We start from the raw sequence: 21,333 nt of genomic DNA, 5'->3' as shown, positions 1-21,333 counted from the left end.
CCAGTCCTCTTCTGACTGTGCCGGGTGGAGATTATAACAGAACATGGCCAAGATGTTCAAATGTTCATAAATGACCAGCATGGTCAAATAATAATAATCACAGTAGTTGTCGAGGGTGCAACAGGTCAGCACCTCAGGAGTAAATGTCAGTTGGCTTTTCATAGCCGATCATTAAGAGTATCTTTACCACTCCTGCTGTCTCTAGAGAGTTGAAAACAGCAGGTCTGGGACAGGTAGCATGTCCGGTGATCAGGTCAGGATTCCATAGCTGCAGGCAGAACAGTTGAAACTGGAGCAGCAGCACGGCCAGGTGGACGGTACAGCAAGGAGTCATCATGCCAGGTAGTCCTGAGGCATGGTCCTAGAGCTCATGTCCTCCGAGAGAGAGAAAGAAAGAGAGAATTAGAGAGAGCATACTTAAATTCACACAGGACACCGGATAAGACAGGAGAAGTACTCCAGATATAACAAACTGACCCTAGCCCCCCGACACATAAACTACTGCAGCATAAATACTGGAGGCTGAGACAGGAGTGGTCAGGAGACACTGTGGCCCCATCCGATGATACCCCCTGGACAGGGCCAAACAGGAAGGATATAACCCCACCCACTTTGCCAAAGCAAAGCCCCCAAACCACTAGAGGGATATCTTCAACCACCAACTTACCATCCTGAAACAAGGCTGAGTATAGCCCACAAAGATCTCCGCCACGGCACAACCCAAGGGGGGGCGTCAACCCAGACAGGAAGATCACATCAGTGACTCAACCCACTCAAGTGACGCACCCCTCCTAGGGACAGCATGAAAGAGCACCAGTAAGCCAGTGACTCAGCCCCTGTAATAGGGTTAGAGGCAGAGAATCCCAGTGGAAAGAGGGGAACCGGCCAGACAGAGACAGCAAGGGCGGTTTGTTGCTCCAGAGCCTTTACGTTCACCTTCACACTCCTGGGCCAGACTACACTCAATCATATGACCCACTGAAGAGATGAGTCTTCAGTAAAGACTTAAAGGTTGAGACCGAGTCTGCGTCTCTCACATGGGTAGCGAGACCATTCCATAAAAATGGAGCTCTATAGGAGAAAGCCCTGCCTCCAGCTGTTTGCTTAGAAATTCTAGGGACAATTAGGAGGCCTGCGTCTTGTGACCATAGCGTACGTGTAGGTATGTACGGCAGGACCAAATCAGAGAGATAGGTAGGAGCAAGCCCATGTAATGCTTTGTAGGTTAGCAGTAAAACCTTAACTGACTTGCCGAGTTAAATAAATGTAAAATGTTCCTGTTTTGATTAATTTAATGGAGTGAGTTAGGTCTGCTCTATACTAAATTAGCATACCCCCTGAGTCCCTTCCCTGTTTCACACCTTTTAGTTTGGTGGATGGGACTACCTGCTCTCTGTAACCTAGAGGGCAACCAGTGGGTTCGTCTCCTCTATACCAGGTTTCTTGTAGGATGACAATGTCTGTATTTCCGATTTCAGGTTCCAGCTCTTTAGGCTAAAGGCAGATGACCTCAGGCCTTGGATATTCCAGGATGAGATAGTGAAGGCTTTGTGTTCCATAAAGTGTCCAATGTGGTTGGCCATGTGGTTTGGCCTCAGGCCAGTAAGTGTGAGCAGAGCCTGCTGAGCATCTGGTACCTGCTATTGGCTTGGGTTAGTGCAAGAGTGGGGGTTGGGCCTGTTGGCCCGCTCATGGCCTGGGCATATGTGTGACTTCCATGTTGAGGCCCTCTTTGCAGGGGTGGGGTGCATGGGTTGGAAAGGAGGGGCATAGGTCTGATCTGAGGGTGTGGGCATGGTTGACTTGGGGGGGTGTTGATTGGTTGGGGTGGGGGTGTGTATGTGGCCGGTGGTGTTGTGGTCTGGATGTAGGTCCTCTCGGTGTGGGTCCTCTATGTGTAGGTCCAGGGGGGGTCCCGCAGGTCTGGGAGAGTGCTTCGCTAGTCTGGGCGGGCTGTCAATTGATCTGTTGCTTCTGTGTGAAGTGTTGGGTTTGAGAAAGGCGGGCACTGCTGCCTTGTATAGGTGGACCTGGTCATAGAGACTGTTCAAGTCCAGGGTAGAGTGGTGGGCACTGCTGCCTGCCTTGTAGAGGTGGACCTGGTCATAGAGGCTGTTCTAGTCCAGGGTAGAGTGGTGGGCACTGCTGCCTGCCTTATAGAGGTGGACCTGGTCATAGAGGCTGTTCTAGTCCAGGGTAGAGTGGTGGGCACTGCTGCCTGCCTTGTAGAGGTGGACCTGGTCATAGAGGCTGTTCTAGTCCAGGGTGGAGTGGTGGGCCAGGAAAACATTTGGTTTTGAGGCAGAGTCACAGGAAATACTTGGTTTACCTGCTGTATGGTAGCAGGGTGGAAGTCTTTTAATGTTAGCAGGGCGGTTATAACCACTTGTGCATTAGGGAAAGTAGAAGAAGCTTTTTCAATCACTCCCTTCAGTGCTGTGTCCACCATTTCCTGCTGTATTCTCAGGTCGTTTGTGCCTATGTGTATTATTATGTGGCTTTGTGAACCTAGTTGGTCCTCAGACAGAAGGTCTAGGGCGCGCTGGGTGTGTGGTGTGTATATTTCCCATTTGAGTCCATAAGGAGTACAATCTGTGTCTTGTTTATGTCCTCAGTGGGTGTGGGGGGTTGTCAGGAGGGCTATTGGGGTGGCTGACGGGGGGTCAGAAGGGGTGAGATCCCCTGTGCTTGGGGTTCTTCATTTGTCTGTTCTGCTGTGATGTCGACGCTATGGTCAGGGTCTGGTGTGGGCTGTTCTGCTGGCTTCTCTGCGCGGGTGGCCACCTCTCTAGTGGGTTGTCCACCTCTCTGTCACACACCATCCCCCTCACCCTCTCCTCCAGCAGTCTTATCCTGTCCTCTAGTGCTCTGTTCTTCTCCTGCTCTTGCTTTTTAGATTGTTGAAGTTGTCTCACCACAGTCCAGAGTGCAGATATGTCTCTCTCCACCTCCAGCTTTCCGGGTCTGGTTAAGGGGGTGTTGTTGTGCTGGACTGTTGTCTGGGTCTGTGCTCACCTGCTGTTCCAGCTCCACCTGCCTTACCTCCAGTTGGGTAAATGTATCCTTCATTTCAATGAGGGGATAGTACTCTGTGCTGAGGGTTTGACTTTCCACTTGGGGTTGCTCCTCTGTGGGGTTATATAGTGAAAAGGTCTGGTCTGACCCGCTCGGAGTGGGGGTATCTTTCTCAAGGGAGAGCTATTCCTGCTGGGCTAATTCTTTGATTTGGTTATAGACCAGCTGAAACTGTTTGGGGTTGCCCTGTACCAATACTGTTCCAGACTCATAGAGATTTATATTAGCTGACTCAGAGTCCTCATTGTCTAGTATCCTGAGTTTCCACCCCTCGTTAACCCCCCCCCCAGTGTGCTAATATAACACTGTGCCATGCCATACCTTTCTCTCTCTCTCTCTCTCTCTCTCTCTCTCACTCGCACTTTCTCTGTCTGCCTCTCTCTCTCTCTTTCTCTCTCTCTTTCTCTCTCTCTCTTTCTCTCTGCCTCTCTCTCTTTCTCTCTCTCTCTCTCTCTCACTCTCACTTGCACTTTCTCTGTCTGCCTCTCTTTCTCTCTCTCTCTTTCTCTCTCTCTCTCTCACTCTCTCTCACTCGCACTTTCTCTGTCTGCCTCTCTCTCTTTCTCTCTGCCTCTCTCTCTCTCTGTCTCTCTTTCTTTCTCTCCCTCTCTCTCTGTCTCAGTAGAGATGCAGTTTCTCAGACCTTGGTTGCATCTCTCTGATGCTATTTTCACTGTGGCTCGATGTGGCTGGAATTAAAACAAGGCCAAACACACTGACCCCTTTTCTCTACATAAAGGAAGAGAGGGAAAGAGAAAGAAGAACTCAATGATGTCTCTCTTCTTATGTGACCTGAGCATGACTGTGACCATGTGAATGTTTAACTGGGAGAGAGAGAGAGAGAAAGGGACAGAAAGAGAGAGAGAAAGAGACAGAGAGAGAAAGAGAGAGAAAGAGAGAGAGAGAGAGAGAGAGAGACTTTTGACTTTTGGTCTTTCTTTATTGAGACATTCTCAATTCATTTAAAACTCACCCCCCCACTCCTAAAATAAAAAAATAAAAACCCTCTCCTACAACCGTATATCCAAAACATCTTCCCCAGCAATACAGACAGCCCCCCCAACACACCATATCTCCTCAAACATCTCCACACATTTGATCATTTTATAGAACTCAAACTCAACCCTAAGGCGCGCAGAGACCATCCCATTAAACAGTAGTAAAGGGTCTGTTATCCCCCACCTTTGACCCTGTTCCTCCTTGTTAGCCAAATAGCTAACTTTGCCTGAGCAAACAGAAAATTCAACAAAACACATTTTTCTTTCTCCTTACTCGAATACCTGTATCCCATTATAAACATCCCAACAGCAAAAACCACCCCCAACCTGTCACACAGACATTCCAACAGAGACATTAATGGCATTAACCTGGTGCACACAGAAAACACATGAATTACAGTTTCTTTCATTTGACAGAAAGGACACCCCTGCCCAATTCCCGGATCAACCCGTGCCAACCAGCTGTTAGTGGCCAGGGCTCCATGAAGAACCCTCCACTGGAGGTCCCCTGACCTCTTTGGTACTGGGGGTTTGTAGAGCGCCCTCCATCTAAAACCCACCATACTCTCCGCCCCACATACCCCCTGCCACTGATGAGCCTTCACTCCTGTTAGGCTTCTAATGCTCCTAACCTTAACGCAGAGGTTGTAGAGGGCTTTACCTCCCACCCCCTCAAACTCCCCAGGCTCGGAGTGTTAAAATCTAACAAGTCCTCCAGACCCCCTTGCCAGTCTCCAGTCTCTGCAGTCACCTGCAGTGGCGGGAACATTGGTGGCCCCTCTCCCTTTGGCCTCTCAAACACCCCCCTTACCGGCTCAGACAGTGCCTCCTGGACCTCCTCCAGGAATCTCTCCAGCAGCCTAAGAGACGTTATTCCTGTTTGTTGCGCCAAGACCTCTGGGGTTTTCCACCCCTCCTCTCCCAGCAGTCTCAGGTCACCCAGCCTTTGTAAACCCCCTGCCATCAGTTGCCTCTGCAGGGTGGCCGACTGAACCGATCTCAAAGGGATGGCTGGGTTGTGGAAGATAGGCTCCTCCCACACCCACTGCCCAGGCTCCACACCCCCTTCTCGTGTGGGCCTTAGCAGCTGCCAGGCCCTCAGCACCGCAGAGTAAAACTCTGAGAGACCTGCTGTACTCAGCCTCTCCAGCTTCATGAGGAACAGCTGCCGGTCCAACCCTAATCCGCCAGCTCTCCTCAGCAGCGCGCATGCATGCTGGTTCTCTCCAGCCAACATCAGTGTGGTACAGCAGTCTCTGCACCGCCTTTAGTCGGAAAGCAGCCATCCTGCTCTCCAGTTCCACCAGGCCCTGTCCTCCTTCGTGGACGGTCATGTACAAAACTGCTGCCTTCAGCCAGTGATGTCCCGACCAAAAGAAGTCCACCAGCTTGCGTTGCAGGTCTGCAAGCAGACCGGCGGGGGGTTGAGGACAGCCAGTTTATGCCACAAGGAAGATGCCACCAGGTTGTTGATTATCAGCACCCTCCCTCTATATGACACTTGGGACAGGAGCCACCTCCACCTGGCCAGTCTTGACACCACTGCCTGTGACAGCCCCTCCCAGTTCTTGCTGACCCACCTCTCCGAGCCCAGGTACACCCCCAACACTTTAAGCCCTTCACAACCCCACTGCAAACCCCTGGAAGCAGAGGAGGAGCCCTATCCCCCATGCCCCACATAACAGAGCTTTGCTCTTTCCCCAGTTTACCTTAGCTGATGAAGCTCCCTCGTACACCTTCAGACTGGTCTCTAGTTCCTGCATATCTTGCCCATCCCTGACCATCACAGAAACATCATCTGCATATGCTGAGACTGCTATTCCTGTCACCACATCCATGCCTGTCCAGCACACTCCCCGCAGTCTCCTGCGTAGCAGTCCTAAAAAAGGCTCAATGGCTAGTGTGTACAGCTGCCCAGATAGAGGGCATCCTTGTCTAATGCCCCGTCTCACCCAGACTGGCCTACTGAGCCCCCTCCCACCTTAACCATACATGACGCCCCAGCATACAACAGCTTCACACAGGTCACAAAACTCTTCCCAAACCCAAACACAGACATCACATTAAACAGATACTCATGATCCACTCTATCAAAAGCCTTCTCTTGATCTAAAGAGACCAGTCCAAAGTTCACATTAGAACCTCTCGACAAGTCCAACATGTCCCTAATCAAGAACAAGTTGTCCGTGATTGAGCGTCCCGGTACACAATATGTCTGGTCCTTGTGTATTATAGAGTCCAGATGGGACTTCAGTCTGTTAGAGAGGACCTTGGCAAAAATCTTGTAGTCCGCACAGAGTAATGCCACAGGCCTCCAGTTCTTAAGTTCACACAAGTCCCCTTTTTTGGGCAGGAGAGTCAGAGCCGCCCGACGGCAGCTCATCGGCAACTCTCCTACCCCGACGCATTCACGCAACACGCAAAAGAAATCCTGTCCAATTGTTCCCCAGAATTTTTGTAAAATTCCACTGGAAGTCCATCGACCCCGGGTGCACGACCGGGGGACATCTGGGTTACTGCCTCTGCCAGTTCATGTGACAACAGAGGAATGTCCATTTCATCCCTCTGTGCCCGAGAGAGCTTAGGGAGTCCTGCGAACAAGACCTGAGCACACATAGGATCACACATTTCTGCCCTATACAATTCAGTATAAAACTCCACAGTCCGCTCCCGCATCTCCCCCACCACAGAGGTCACCCGCCCATCAGACAGCCGTAGACAATGCATACCCTTGGCTTCACTGCTCTGTCTTTCCAAACCAAAGAAGAAGGAGCTGGGAGCATCCATCTCCTTGAGCATGGAGAACCTAGCTCTTACAAGTGCTCCCTTTGCTTTAACCTGGAAAAAACTGCCCAGGTCCCTACGTAATTCGGCTAAGTTAGCCTGGAGGCCTACATTGCCTTGCCCCACCATCTCTACCTCCATCTCACTAATACACCGCTCTAGTTCCCCCAATACTCTCCTAGCCTCTGAGGATGAGAGAGCTGTGTACTGTTGACAGAAAAGCCGAATTTGCACTTTCCCCACATCCCACCATTGACTCAGAGACTCATACTCCTCTCTTCGCTGCCCCCATCTTTCCCAAAAAGTCTGGAAACCTGAGCAAAAAGTGGCATCTTGTAAGAGCTTTACATTAAACTTCCAATAAGATGCCTGCCGGGGCCCTGGTGAAATAGACAGCTGAGCCATGGTTATGTGGTGATCCGAAAATCCCACTGGGAGAATGGTAGCACCCAGCAGCCTATTGCTCTGATTCCTGGACATGTAAAAACGATCAAGTCGAGCTGCACTCACCCTAGCCCCAAAAACCTTCACCCACGTATACTGTCTTGTGTTTGGATGTTTAGTTCTCCAAACATCCACTAGGTCAAACTGATTAAAGATATCCCTTAACACTCCCACTGACACTGAATGAGGCTCTTCCCCATTTCTGTCTTTTGTAAAATCCATTGTACAGTTCCAGTCACCTCCGATCACCAGCGTCTCCTCAGGCGCTACTTGTGAGAGTTCCTGTCTAAGACTCCCAAATAGAACCCCTCTTTCTCTCCCTGTGTTAGGCGCATACACATTTATAAAGACAAAACACATGTTGTTAATTTCTGCTTTAACAACAAGCAACCTACCCCTACACACCTCCTTTGAGGAGCAAATTTTTACAGCCAGTCCCGGTGCAAAAAGGACTGCCACCCCTGCACTAAGATTTGTCCCATGGCTCAACACACTTGCCCCTTTCCACCAGAGCCCCCAATCAACTTCATTCACCACATCACTATGCGTCTCCTGCAGAAACAACACCTGTACTTTTTTTTGTTTTACATATTCACCCAACACACTCCTCTTTCCCGCATCTCTGGCGCCATTTATATTGAGCGAGCCTACCCGAAGAGTCTCCATAAGAAGTGGGAGAAAAGCCAGCAGAGAAATAGACCAATAGCAAAGCTCAAAAAGCCCCAGTGTCAGTAAGAAATTAAACATTTAAAACGTGTCTGAAGGTAAACCTTTACGCACTGTTGTGACCCACTTCCTCAACCTAAACCGTTTCCTGGGTGAGAGGACACCATGCCCCTCATTTGTCATAGCATGTTGTACTGATCTTACAAACTTTCTAGGATCAGGAAAAAAAGCCTCAAGATTAACTTTTTTCCCCTTAGTCTCATTCAGGAACCTTGTCAGTTCTCTCAACGTGTACTTAGACCCCTCTGTTTGACTGGCTGTCAGCTCCGGGCCAATTGAAGAGGAGTCTGAAAAAAATAACTCCTCATCCTCTTCCTCAGACTCACTTTCCTCCTCTTCTCTATCTCCCACCCTGACCACCTGCCCTTTCTCTCTGGTTAGGGCCTCACCCACAGCAACAGGCAACATTTCCATGGTGCCTTTGTCCACACCCTTTTTCCTTTTCCTCATGACACCCACCTCCTCCCCCCCTAATCTCTTACACTTCCCCAATATACTCTCCTCATCCACTAGAATAACCTGACTAGACGCAGTATCATCTGCACCACCCTCCATAGCATGACTAGGGCCAGCCTCAGCTACACCACCCTCCATAGCATGACTAGGCCCAGCATCATCTGCACCACCCTCCATAGCATGACTAGGGCCAGCCTCAACTACACCACCCTCCATAGCATGACTCTGGCCAGCCTCAGCTACACCACCCTCCATAGCATGACTAGGCCCAGCATCATCTGCACCAACCTCCATAGCATGTCTAGGCCCAGCCTCAGCTACCCCACCATCTCTAGCCTGACTAGACCCAGCCTCTGCTTCTCCACCATCTCTAGCCTGACTAGACCCAGCCTCCACTACCCTACCATCTCTAGCCTGACTAGACCCAGCCTCTGCTTCTCCACCATCTCTAGCCTGACTAGACCCAGCCTCCACTACCCTACCATCTCTAGCCTGACTAGGCCCAGCCTCATCTACACCACCATCTCTAGACTGACTAGGCCCAGCCTCTGCTGTCTGCATCTCCTTACCCCCTGCATTTTGACCTCGATTTCCCCCACTTGCGCTTGTACCCTCACCTTGTCTATGGCCTTTATGTGGGCACGCAAAACTCTTGTGCCCCAAATCCCCACATTCAAAACACCGTAGACTATCTGTGCTGGCAAAACCTGCATAGAGCCCCTCCCCATGCCTCACTTTAAAATGCACATTTAGCTGTTGCTCATTATTGTTCAGAAACATAAACACTTGCCTCCTGAACGAAACAACGTGCTTAACGGCATCTGCCTGAAAACCTGCTGACAGTACACGGAAACCGCTAGCAAACTTACCAAAACGACTCAGCTCTTTCCTAATTTGATCATCCGTAATAAACGGAGGCAAATTTGCCACTACAACTCTTGTTGAAGGGGTAGAGAGAGGTGAAATTGACACCAACACATCCCTTACAAATATTCCGCTAGAAATTAGCCTACCGACCAAATTAGCCCTTTTCATGAACACAACCACAGCTTTGTTCATTCTAGAAGCAGAATGTATAAACTCAGCTCCTACCTGTTCACCGACCGCGAGCAGAACCTCCTCCACCTTAACTCCATTCTCAGGAACACACCTGAATCCATGCTGTATCGACAGCGTCTCCTCCGCGCTAGGCTGAGAAGCCATTGCGCACACTACACCTTCCAACCCCCAGGAAAGTTACTCTGTCCTCTTCCACCCTAACTTTGAAAAAAAACTTGGATACCGCTAAAAACAAATATCGCATTAACCCTCCACCATAGAAAATAACATGTAAAGAAAAGAATCAAGAAAGTTAGTTAGGATAGAGCTTTCCACACCAAACACTCAAACTCCAAAAACTCCCAGCATGCACCGAGAGAGAGAGAGAGAGAGAGAGAGAGAGAGAGAGAGAGAGAGAGAGAGAGAGAGAGAGAGAGAGAGAGAGAGAGAGAGAGAGAGAGAGAGAGAGAGAGAGAGAGAGAGAGAGAGAGAGAGAGAGAGAGAGAGAGAGAGAGAGAGAGAGAGAGAGAGAGAGAGAGAGAGAGAGAGAGAGAATGGGAACAGCCAGAAGTAGTTAGACATCACCTTACACTCCACCTAGAGAGAGAGAGAGAGAGAGAGAGAGGGGGTGGAAAAAGAGAGGAATAGAGGGAGAGGGAGACAGAGGTGGAAAGAAAGAGAGGGATAGAGTGAGGAAGGGAGGGGGGGATAGAGGGAGTATGGGAGGGTGATAGAAAGAGGGAGGTCTCTATGGTTGTGAATATCAATGACTGGGAGTCTGGCAAAGTCACCATCAGTGTTATTAGACTGCCACACAGCTACTCACCCCTATACACACATGCACACACGTACACACGCACACACAAACACACACACACTACCATCGATGACATACTGAGTGTTTTTGTATTCCTCACAGCCCTCCAGACAAGCCTGACAAACCTCATCACTCTACACACCATCCTAGAGATAGAGGCTCTGGTCAGTAGTTCATTACTAAAGGAATAGAGTGCAATTTTGGATGCAGACAGAGAGACAGTACCAGAAAACACCCATTTACCATTGTTTGCATTATACAAACTGAGCAGTTGCATCTTTCTTGGCCTCTACTGCCATCTGCTGGCCAGATGTGGCCTTGCCGAAAAAGGGATCCTTAGCATTGAGGTTGTGCTATCCCATGGATACCCCATTGTAACATCGGTACTTCCACAGTATTTACACTGACCACAGAGCTAACTCAGGTTTCGGTTCAATACCTGTTTCTAATCTATAACATCAGATCTTTGTCTTTCAAAGGTGTTTTTCCATCAACCACAGAAGAAGGTCTAAGAATGTTGTGAGTGTTGTGCTCTTTTTATTGAATCATGGTACTCACCATCTCTGTGTTGTGTTGTGCCCCCAGGGTGCCCATGGTTGTGGGATAACCTGACGTGTTGGCAGCCTGCCCGGGTGGGAGAGGTGGTTGTGGTCAGCTGTCCAGAGCTCTTCATCCAGTTCATGAGCGAGGAGGATGATGGTCAGTGACTGACAGCTGTCAATCATCTCAATACTTTGGGCATGACTCTGTCTATTTGTTTTATGTTAACATCCACATTGTACATCTATTGTAACTAACATTGATTTGCACCTCTTGTCTTATCATCTGGTAAATACAGTGAGCTCCAAAAGTATTGGGACAGTGACAATTATTATTCTTTTTGTTTCTGTACTCCAGTACTTTTGGATTCAAAATGATAGAATGACTATGAGGTTAAAGTGCAGCCTGCCAGCCTTAATGTTGGGGTATTTTCATGCATATTGGGTGAACCGTTTAGAAATTACAACACTTTATGTACATAGTCCCCCCATTTTAGGGGAACAAAAGTATTGGGACTAATTCACTTACATTTGTATTAAAGTAGTCAAAGGTTAAGTATTTGGTCCCTTATTCATAGCATGAAATGACTACATGGAGCTTGTGACTACAAATACATGGAGCTTGTGACTACAAATTTTTTGGATGCCTTTGCTATTTGTTTTGGTTGTGTTTCACATTACTTTGTGCCCAATAGAAATGAATGGTAAATAATGTATTGTGTCATTTTGGAGTCACTTTTATTGTAAATAAGAATAGAATATGTTTTGAAATGTTGAATCTACTGTATGTGCTAACCATTGACATAGTTGATTATGTGTGTAGAGCTAGGGAAGGTGAGTCGTAACTGTACGGAGGGCGGCTGGTCTGAGACCTTCCCTCACTATGTGGATGCCTGCATGTTCGACGAACCCAACGGAACCCACGAGCATCCGGTGAGCACTCCACACTGTCTTACCCTCACTCTCATTGCCCATAATCCTTAGCCTGGAGGCCAGTCTGTTTCTGCTCTCTTGTCAACTCCATGTGGTCATGCCAAACATATGGGTATATGCATCAGTCTGTGCTAATATCCCTGATAAATATGTGTTCTTGATTTACTGTTGTTGTTTACTGCAGGACATGTACTACGTGTCGGTGAAGGCTCTGTACACGGTTGGGTACAGCACCTCTCTGGTTTCTCTCTGTACAGCCATGGTCATCCTTTGCAGGTTCAGGTGAGAAAGGTCACCAGAGGTCAAAATCCAAAATCCCACTCAGATCAAATCAAATGTTATTTGTCACATGCGTCGAATACAACAGGTGTAGACCTTACGGTGAAATGCTGAATACAAGCCCTAACCAACAGTTGTAGACCTTACGGTGAAATGCTGAATACAAGCCCTAACCAACAGGTGTAGACCTTACGGTGAAATGCTGAATACAAGCCCTAACCAACAGTTGTAGACCTTACGGTGAAATGCTTACTTACAAGCCCTAACCAACAGGTGTAGACCTTACGGTGAAATGCTGAATACAAGCCCTAACCAACAGGTGTAGAGCTTACGGTGAAATGCTTACTTACAAGCCCTAACCAACAGTTGTAGACCTTACCGTGAAATGCTTACTTACAAGCCCTAACCAACAGTTGTAGACCTTACGGTGAAATGCTTACTTACAAGCCCTAACCAACAGTTGTAGACCTTACGGTGAAATGCTTACTTACAAGCCCTAACCAACAGTTGTAGACCTTACGGTGAAATGCTTACTTACAAGCCCTAACCAGCAGGTGTAGACCTTACGGTGAAATGTTTACTTACAAGCCCTAACCAACAATGCCATTTAAAAATTAATTAAATTAAAAAATACCTTTCAAAAAATAAGAATAAGAAATAAAAGTAACAAATAATTAAAGAGCAGCAGTAAAATATCAATCGTGAGGGTTTATATAGGGGCTACCGGTACAGAGTCAATGTGCGGGGGCACCGGTTAGTCGAGGTAATTGAGTTAATATGTACATGTAGGTAGAGTTATTAAAGTGACTATGCATAGATAATAACAGAATAGCAACAGTGTAAAAGAGAGGGGGGGGGGCAACGCAAATAGTCTGGGTAACCATTTGATTCGATGTTCAGGAGTCTTATGGCTTGGGGGTAGAAGCTGTTTAGAAGCCTCTTGGACCTAGACTTGGAGCTCCGGTACTGCTTGCCGTGCGGTAGCAGAGAGAATAATGACTAGGGTGGCTGGAGTCTTTTACAATTTAAGGCCTTCCTCTGACACCGTCTGGTGTAGAGGTCCTGGATGACAGGAAGCTTGGCCACAGTGATGTACTGGGCCGTACGCACTACCTTCTGTAGTGCCTTGCGGTCGGAGGCCGAGCAGTTGCCATACCAGACAGTGATGCAACCAGTCAGGATGCTCTCGATGGTGCAGCTGTAGAACCTTTTGAGGATCTGAGGACTCATGCCAAATCTTTTCAGTCTCCTGAGGGGGAATAGGTTTTGTCGTGCCCTCTTCACAACTGTCTTGCTGTGCTTGGACCATGTTAGTTTGTTGGCAATGTGGACACCAAGGAACTTTAAGCTCTCAACCTGCTTTTTTATAGTCCACAATCATCTCCTTTGTCTTGATCACTATGAAGGAAAGGTTGTTGTCCTGGCACCATATGGCCAGGTCTGTGACCTCCTCCCTATAGGCTGTCTCATCGTTGTTGGTGATCATACCACTGTTGTGTCATCAGCAAACTTAATGATAGTGTTGCATTCGTGCCTGGCCGTGCAGTCATGAGTGAACAGGGAGTACAGGAGGGCTCTGAGCCCGCACCCCTAAGGGGCCCCCATGTTGAGGATCAGCGTGGCAGATGTGTTGTTACCTACCCTTACCACTTGGGGGCGGCCTGTCAGGAAGTCCAGGATCCAGTTGCAGAGGGAGGTGTTTAGTCCCAGGGTCCTTAGCTTAGTGATGAGCTTCGAGGGCACTATGATGTTAAACGCTGAGCTGTAATCAATGAATAGCATTCTCACATAGGTGTTTCCTTTTGTCCAGGTTGGAAAGGGCAGTGTAGAGTGCAATAGAGATTGCATAATCTGTGGATCTGTTAGGGCGGTATGCAAATTGGAGTGGGTCTAGGGTTGTTGATGGTGTTGATGTAAGCTATGACCAGTCTTTCAAAGCACTTCTTGGCCACAGACATGAGTGCTAGGGGTCAGTAGTCATTTAGGCAGGTTACCTTAGTGTTCTTGATCACAGGGAGTATGTTTGGTCTGCTTGAAACATGTTGGTATTAGACTGAGGTTGAAAATGTCAGTGAAGACACTTGCCAGTTGGTCAGCGCATCCTACACGTCCTGGTAATCCGTCCGTGAATGTTGACCTGTTTAAAGGTCTTACTCACATCGGCTGTGGAGAGCATGATCACACAGTCGTCCGGAACAGCTGATGCTCTCATATGCATGTTTCAGTGTTACTTGCCTCGAAGCGAGCATAGAAGTAATATTAGCTCATCTGGTAGGCTCTTGTCACTGGGCAGCTCTCGGATATGTTTCACTTTGTAGTCTGTAATAGTTTTCAAGCTCTGCCACATCCGATGAGTGTCGGAGCGGGTGTTGTATGATTCGATCTTAGTCCTGTATTGATGCTTTGCCTGTTTGATGGTTCATCGGAGGGCATAGCGGGATATCTTATAAGCTTCCCGGTTAGAGTCCCGCTCCTTGAAAGCGGCAGCTCTACCCTTTAGCTCAGAGTGGATGTTGCCTGTAATCCATGGCTTCTGGTTGGGGTATGTACGTACAGTCACTGTGGGGATGACATCATTGATGCACTTTTTGATGAAGCCAGTGACTGTTGTGGTGTACTCCTAAATGCCATCAGAAGAATCCCGGAACATATTTGAGTCTGTGCTAGCAAAACAGTCCTGTAGCTTAGCATTTGCTGAGTCACTGGTGCTTCCTGCTTTAAATTTAGCTTGTAAGCAGGAATCAGGAGGATAGAGTTATAGTCAGATTTGCCAAATGGAGGGCGAGGGAGAGCTTTGTACATGTCTCTGTGTGTGGAGTAAAGGTGGACTAGAGTTTTTTGGTAAAACTGATTTAATTTCCCTGCATTAAAGTCCTCGGCCACTAGGAGCACCACCTGGATGAGCCTTTTCCTGTTTGCTTATGGCGGTATACAGCTCATTGAGTGTGGTCTTAGTGCCAGCATCGGTCTGTGGTGGTATGTAGACAGATGAAAACTCTCTAGGTAGATAGTGTGGTCTACAGCTTATCATGAGATACTCTACCTCAGGTGAGCAAAACCTCGAGACTTCCTTAGATATTGTGCATCAGCTGTTGTTTACAAGTATACATAGACCGGCACCCCTTGTCTTACCAGAGGCTACTGTTCTATCCTGCCGATACAGTGTAAAACCCACCAGCTGTATGTTATTCATGTCGTTGTTCAGCCACGACTCAGTGAAACATAAGATATTACAGTTTTTCATTTCCCATTGGTAGTTTAATCTTGCTCGTAGGTCATTGATTTTTTTTTCCAATGACTTTATGTTTGCCAATAGAAAGTATGGCAGTGGGGTTTTACTCGCTCGACTACGAATTTTCAGAAGGCAGCCCGACCTCCATCCTCTTCTTCTCCGTCTTCTCTTCACGTAAATGTCATATAGGTACCTGTGTTTCTAGCTAGAACAAGAGGAACACAGAGATGTTCGGGAACTTTCTTCTAATTATTTTACAGCAGGACTAGATGGCTTGTAAGATTATTATTATTATTATGTACATTAATAACAGAACATAGAACATATCAGATAATATAAGACAAGATAATATAAAAGTCAAGACATGGTGCTTTAGTGTAACAGACTATACAGTAGGTGGGATTGCTTGTTTAGAGATTGGTTGACCCAGGTTTTGTGGATGTTGTTGTCGGAGCTGTGATTGGCTGTGTTCACAGGAAGCTGCATTGCACCAGGAACTTCATCCACATGAACCTGTTTGTGTCATTCATTCTGAGAGCCATCTCTGTCTTCATCAAGGACGGGGTTCTGTACGCAGAGGAGGACAGCAACCACTGCTTCTTACACACTGTGAGTAGGCATACCACACACACACTGTTAGGTAGTGATGGGGAATTAAGCTTTCGGAAGCATTGAGCATTTCTAGCCTATTGTGTCGAAAATAGGTTCATTACTCAAAGCTTTGATCAACATATCGTACACTTGTGGCACCTACTGGTCAAAAGAATTTAGAGCAGCCAAATTATTATAGATGACGTCGCATATGCCGTAGCACGTGCGCAGGGTAGCCTTTTTGCCTTCTACCGAAACCAATACCAAACCAATCAGGTGGTTGTTCGACAAAACAAAGCTTTGGCCGCCATTGCTCACATGCTCCTGGTGAAGGGATACAAGCATCGGCACACTGCTTCAAAGTAAACTGCTTAGTGATTTCAACCTGCCTCGGAGCGCCGGTATCAAAAGTAACGTTACTACCGTTAGTCACACACAGACAAAGACATACTGTACACACACTCACACACATCCTGAACCAACTGTCTGTCTGTCTGTCTCTGTCTGTCTGTCTGTCTGTCTGTCTGTCTGTCTGTCTGTCTGTCTGTCTGTCTGTCTGTCTGTCTGTCTGTCTGTCTGTCTGTCTGTCTGTCTGTCTGTCTGTCTGTCTGTCTGTCTGTCTGTCTCTCTGTCTCTGTCTCTGTCTCTGTCTCTCTCTCTCTCTCTCTCTCTCTCTCTAGGTGGAGTGTAAGGTGGTGATGGTGTTCTTTCACTACTGTGTCCTATCTAACTACTTCTGGCTGTTCATTGAGGGCCTGTACCTCTTCACTCTGTTAGTAGAGACATTCTTCCCTGAGAGAAGATACTTCTACTGGTATACCATCATTGGCTGGGGTGAGACAACAATCATTATGTACTGTTTACCTAATCAAACTGAATTCATCAAGTGAAAGTGTATGTGTGTGTGTGTTTATGTGCGTGTTTTTTGTGTATTCAGGGACCCCCACTATATGTGTGGTGATATGGGCAGTACTCAGGCTGCACTTTGATGACATAGGGTGAGTTACCACTACCATCACACTCAATTGACTATATTATGAAGGTAATGATGACAATAGTAAATGTACATGAATCTTTAATATTTCTGTATTTGAACCTTTCCCCTCCCTCCCTCCCTCTCTATCTCCCTCCCTTCTTCCCTATTGCTCTCCCTTTCTCCATCCATCCATCCCTCCCTCCTCCCTCCTTACCTCCCTCATTCCCTCTCGCCTTCACTCTTTCCCTCCCTCCCTCTTCCCTCCCTCCCCCTCTCTCTCCCTCCCTCTCTGTCTCCAGGTGTTGGGATATGAATGATAATGCTGGTATCTGGTGGGTGATTAAGGGACCTGTGCTGGCCTCCATCATGGTGAGGCACTAATCAATTATCAATTCAATCACTTATTGATGACTATAAATGTTGATCAATTTCAATATTTAAAAATAACTAATTAAATCAAATGAATAGCTGTTCAATACCTAAGACAGATGAGTGAATATAGGCATTTGTCCTGTAAATACACATCTTCTTTTTCTACAGATCAACTTTGTCCTCTTCATCGGCATCATAATCATCCTTGTCCAGAAACTGCAGTCACCAGACATCGGTGGGAACGAATCCAGTATTTACCTGTAAGTCACAAGAAGTATGCTTGTGTGTGAAATTGTATCTACTACAGTAGTGGCTCTTTCAGTTGTTCATCATGTCATATGTTTTTGGCTATTCTATATACCAGTTGGTTCTGTATGTTGGTCTTCTATTGATGATGTCATGAGTATGTTGGTCCACTGTTGATGATGTCATGAGTATATTATCAAATCAAATCACATTTCATTGGTCAAATACACATGGTTAGCAGATGTGCTTGTGCTTCTAGTTCCGACAGTGCAGTAATATCTAACAGGTAATCTAAAAATTCCCCAACAATTACCTAATACACACAAATCTAAAGGGGTGAATGAGTATATGTACATGTAAGTATATGGATGAGCGATGGCCAAGCGGCAAAGGTAAGGTGCAATAGATGGTAGAAAATACAGTTTATACATATGATAGGGGTGGACCAGAGTACACAACCTCCACTGGGAAATGTTCTGGATTGGCTCTGAGAATAGTATTGACATACAATATACACTCATCAGGAATAGCATAGAGAATGTTGTTCCCACTGTGATGATTAGAATTTATACAAACCAAAAACCGTGGTTAGATGGCAGCATTCACGTAAAACTGAAAGCGCAAACCATTGTATTTAACCATGGCGCCAGGTGACTGGGAACATGGATGTGAACAAACAGACCAGCTATGACCTCCATAAGGCAATAAAAGGGGCAAAACTACTATACAGGGACAAAGTGGAGTCACAATTCAACAACTCAGACAGGAGACGTATGTGGCGTGGACTCCAGACAATCCTGGATTATAAAGGGAAAGCCAGCCGTGTATCAAATAAAATGTCACATGCGCCGAATACAACAGGTGTAGAAGACCTTACTGTGAAATGCTTAGTTACAAGTCTTTAACCAACAATGCAGTTCAAGAAAGTTAATATTATATTTACTAAATAAACTAAAGTTTAAAAAATGTAAATGACACAATAAAAATAACAATAAGGAGGATTTATACAGGGGGTATATAGACACTGATGCCCAGCTCCCAGATAAGTTGAACACCTTTTACGCCCACTTCAAGGAAAACAACATGGAGCACTCACTTCTGTAATCATTAAGTGCTTTGATAGGCTAGTTAAGGACCATATCACCTCAACCTTACCCGACACCCTAGACACACTACAATTTGCATACCACCCCAACAAATCCAAGGACAACACAATTGCCATTGCACTGCACACTGCCCTATCCTACCTGGACAAGATAAATACCTATGTAAGAATGATTTTTATTGACAATAGTTCAGCCTTCTACACCATAGTGCCATCCAAGCTTATCACTAAGCTCAGGGCCACGGGTCTGAACCCCTCCCTATGCAACTGGGTCCTGGACTTCCTGACTGGCCGACCCCAAGTGGTGAAGGTAGGCAACAACACCTCTGCCAAGCTAATATTCAACACAGGGGCCCCACAGGGGTGCGTTCTCAGACCCCTCCTGTACTCTGTTCACCCATGACTGCGTGGCCACACACATCTCAAACTCAATCATCAAGTTTCCTGATGACACAACAGAGATAGGCCTAATTTAATTTTTTTCACCTTTAATTAACCAGGTAAGCTAGTTCAGGACAAGTTCTCATTTACAATTGCAACCTGGCCAAGATAAAGCAAAGCAGTGCGACAGAAACAACAACACAGAGTTACAAATAGAATAAACAAGCGTACAGTCAATAACACAATGGAGAAAAAAATGAAGTCTATATACAGTGTGTGCAAATGACATGAGGAGGTATGGTAATAAATAGGCCATAGTAGCAAAGTAATTACAATTTAGCTGATTAACACTGGAGTGATAGATGAGCAGATGATGATGAGCAGATGATGATGAGCAGATGATGGCGTGTAAGTAGTGATACTGGTGTGCAAAAGAGCAGAAAAGTAAATATAAACAATATGGGGATGAGGTAGGTAGATTGGGTGGGCTATTTACAGATGGGCTATGTACAGCTGCAACGATCGGTTAGCTACTCAGATAGCTGATGTTTACAGTTAGTGAGGGAAATGTAACCCTCCAGCTTCAGCGATTTTTGCAATTCGTTCCAGTCACTGGCAGCAGAGAACTGTAAGGAAAGGCGGCCAAAAGAGGTGTTGGCTTTGGGGATGACCAGTGAGATATACCTGCTGGAGCGCGTGCTATGGGTGGGTGTTGTTACCGTGACCAGTGAGCTGAGATAAGGCAGAGCTTTACCCAGCATAGACTTATAGATGACCTGGAGCCAGTGGGTCTGGCGACAAATATGTAGCGAGGGCCAGCCAACTAGAGCATACAGGTCGCAGTAGTGGGTGGTTTAAGGCGCTTTGGTAACAAAACAGATGGCACTGTGATAGACTACATCCAATTTGCTGAGTAGAGTATTGGAAGCTATTTTGTAGGTGACATCGTCGAAGTCGAGGATTGGTAGGATAGTCAGTTTACGAGGGTAAGTTTGGCGGCGTGAGTGAAGGAGGCTTTGTTGCGAAATAGAAAGCAGATTCTATATTTGATTTTGGATTGGAGATGTTTGATATAAGTCTGGAAGGAGAGTTTATAGTCTAGCCAGACACCTAGGTATTGGTAGTTGTCCACGTATTCTAGGTCAGAATCGTCCAGAGTAGTGATGCCAGTCAGGCGGGCGGGTGTGGGCAGCGAACGGTTGAAAAGCAAGCATTTGGTTTTACTAGCGTTTAAGAGCAGTTGTGGGCCACAGAAGGAGTGTTGTATGGCATTGAAGCTCGTTTGGAGGTTAGTTAACACAGTGTCCAAAGAAGGGCCAGATGTATACAGAATGGTGTCGTCTGCGTAGAGGTGTATCAGGGAATCACCCGCAGCAAGAACGACATCGTTGACATATACAGAGAAAAGAGTCGGCCCGAGAATTGAACCCTGTGGCACCCCCATAGAGACTGCCAGAGGTCTGGACAACAGGCCCTCTGATTTGACACACTGAACTCTGTCTGCGAAGTAATTGGTAAACCAGGCGAGGCAGTCATTTGAGAAACCAAGGCTATTGAGTCTGTCGATAAGAATACAATGATTGACAGAGTCGAGAGCCTTGGCCAGGTCGATGAAGACGGCTGCACAGTACTGTCTTTTATCGATGGCGGTTATGATATTGTTTAGTACCTTGAGCGTGGCTGAGGTGCACCCATGACCAGCTTGGAAACCAGATTGCACAGCGGAGAAGGTACAGTGGGATTCAAAATGGTCAGTGATCTGTTTATTAACTCTAGAGTGTCACCCCCTTTTGAAGAGGGGGGTGACCGCGGCAGCTTTCCAATCTTTAGTGATGAGGGGTGGTCGTTTGACTGTGGACCAATAGCGGATGCAGGCAATGAGGCAGTGATCGCTGAGATCCTGATTGAAAACAGCAGAGGTGTATTTGGAGGGCAAGTTGGTCAGGATAATATCTATGAGGGTGCCCATGTTTACGGATTTAGGGTTGTACCTGGTGGTTTCCTTGATTTTTTGTGTGAGATTGAGGGCATCAAGCTTAGATTGTTGGACTGCTGGGGTGTTAAGCATATCCCAGTTTATGTCACCTAACAGATCAAACTCTGAAGATAGATGTGGGGCAATCAATTCACATATGGTGTCCAGGGCACAGCTGGCAGCTGAGGGGGATCTATAACAGGCGGCAACAGTGAGAGACTTATTTCTGGAGAGATACTTTTTTTTAAATTAGAAGTTTGAACTGTGTGGGCATAGACCTGGAAAGTCTGACAGAACTTTTCAAGCTTTCTCTGCAGTAGATTGCAACTCCTCCCCCTTTGGCAGTTCTATCTTGATGGAAAATGT

General features: G+C 46.8%; 1 protein-coding gene across 2 annotated transcripts in view; it reads left to right on the top strand.

The window, feature by feature from the left end:
- adcyap1r1b (adenylate cyclase activating polypeptide 1b (pituitary) receptor type I) overlaps positions 1-21,333 on the top strand; it is a 69,792-nt gene that overhangs the window by 32,789 nt on the left and 15,670 nt on the right. For both annotated transcript variants that reach the window (XM_042322344.1, XM_042322345.1), the window contains exons 4-11: positions 10,924-11,037; positions 11,701-11,810; positions 11,995-12,092; positions 15,798-15,930; positions 16,593-16,746; positions 16,850-16,910; positions 17,188-17,257; positions 17,429-17,520. In XM_042322344.1, the coding sequence (XP_042178278.1) occupies positions 10,924-11,037; positions 11,701-11,810; positions 11,995-12,092; positions 15,798-15,930; positions 16,593-16,746; positions 16,850-16,910; positions 17,188-17,257; positions 17,429-17,520 (832 nt within the window). The remainder of the gene's footprint in view (positions 1-10,923; positions 11,038-11,700; positions 11,811-11,994; positions 12,093-15,797; positions 15,931-16,592; positions 16,747-16,849; positions 16,911-17,187; positions 17,258-17,428; positions 17,521-21,333) is intronic.

Source organism: Oncorhynchus tshawytscha, linkage group LG05 (genome assembly GCF_018296145.1).
Source record: "Oncorhynchus tshawytscha isolate Ot180627B linkage group LG05, Otsh_v2.0, whole genome shotgun sequence".
NCBI lineage: Eukaryota > Metazoa > Chordata > Actinopteri > Salmoniformes > Salmonidae > Oncorhynchus > Oncorhynchus tshawytscha.
This window is presented reverse-complemented; position numbering and strand designations above follow the sequence as displayed.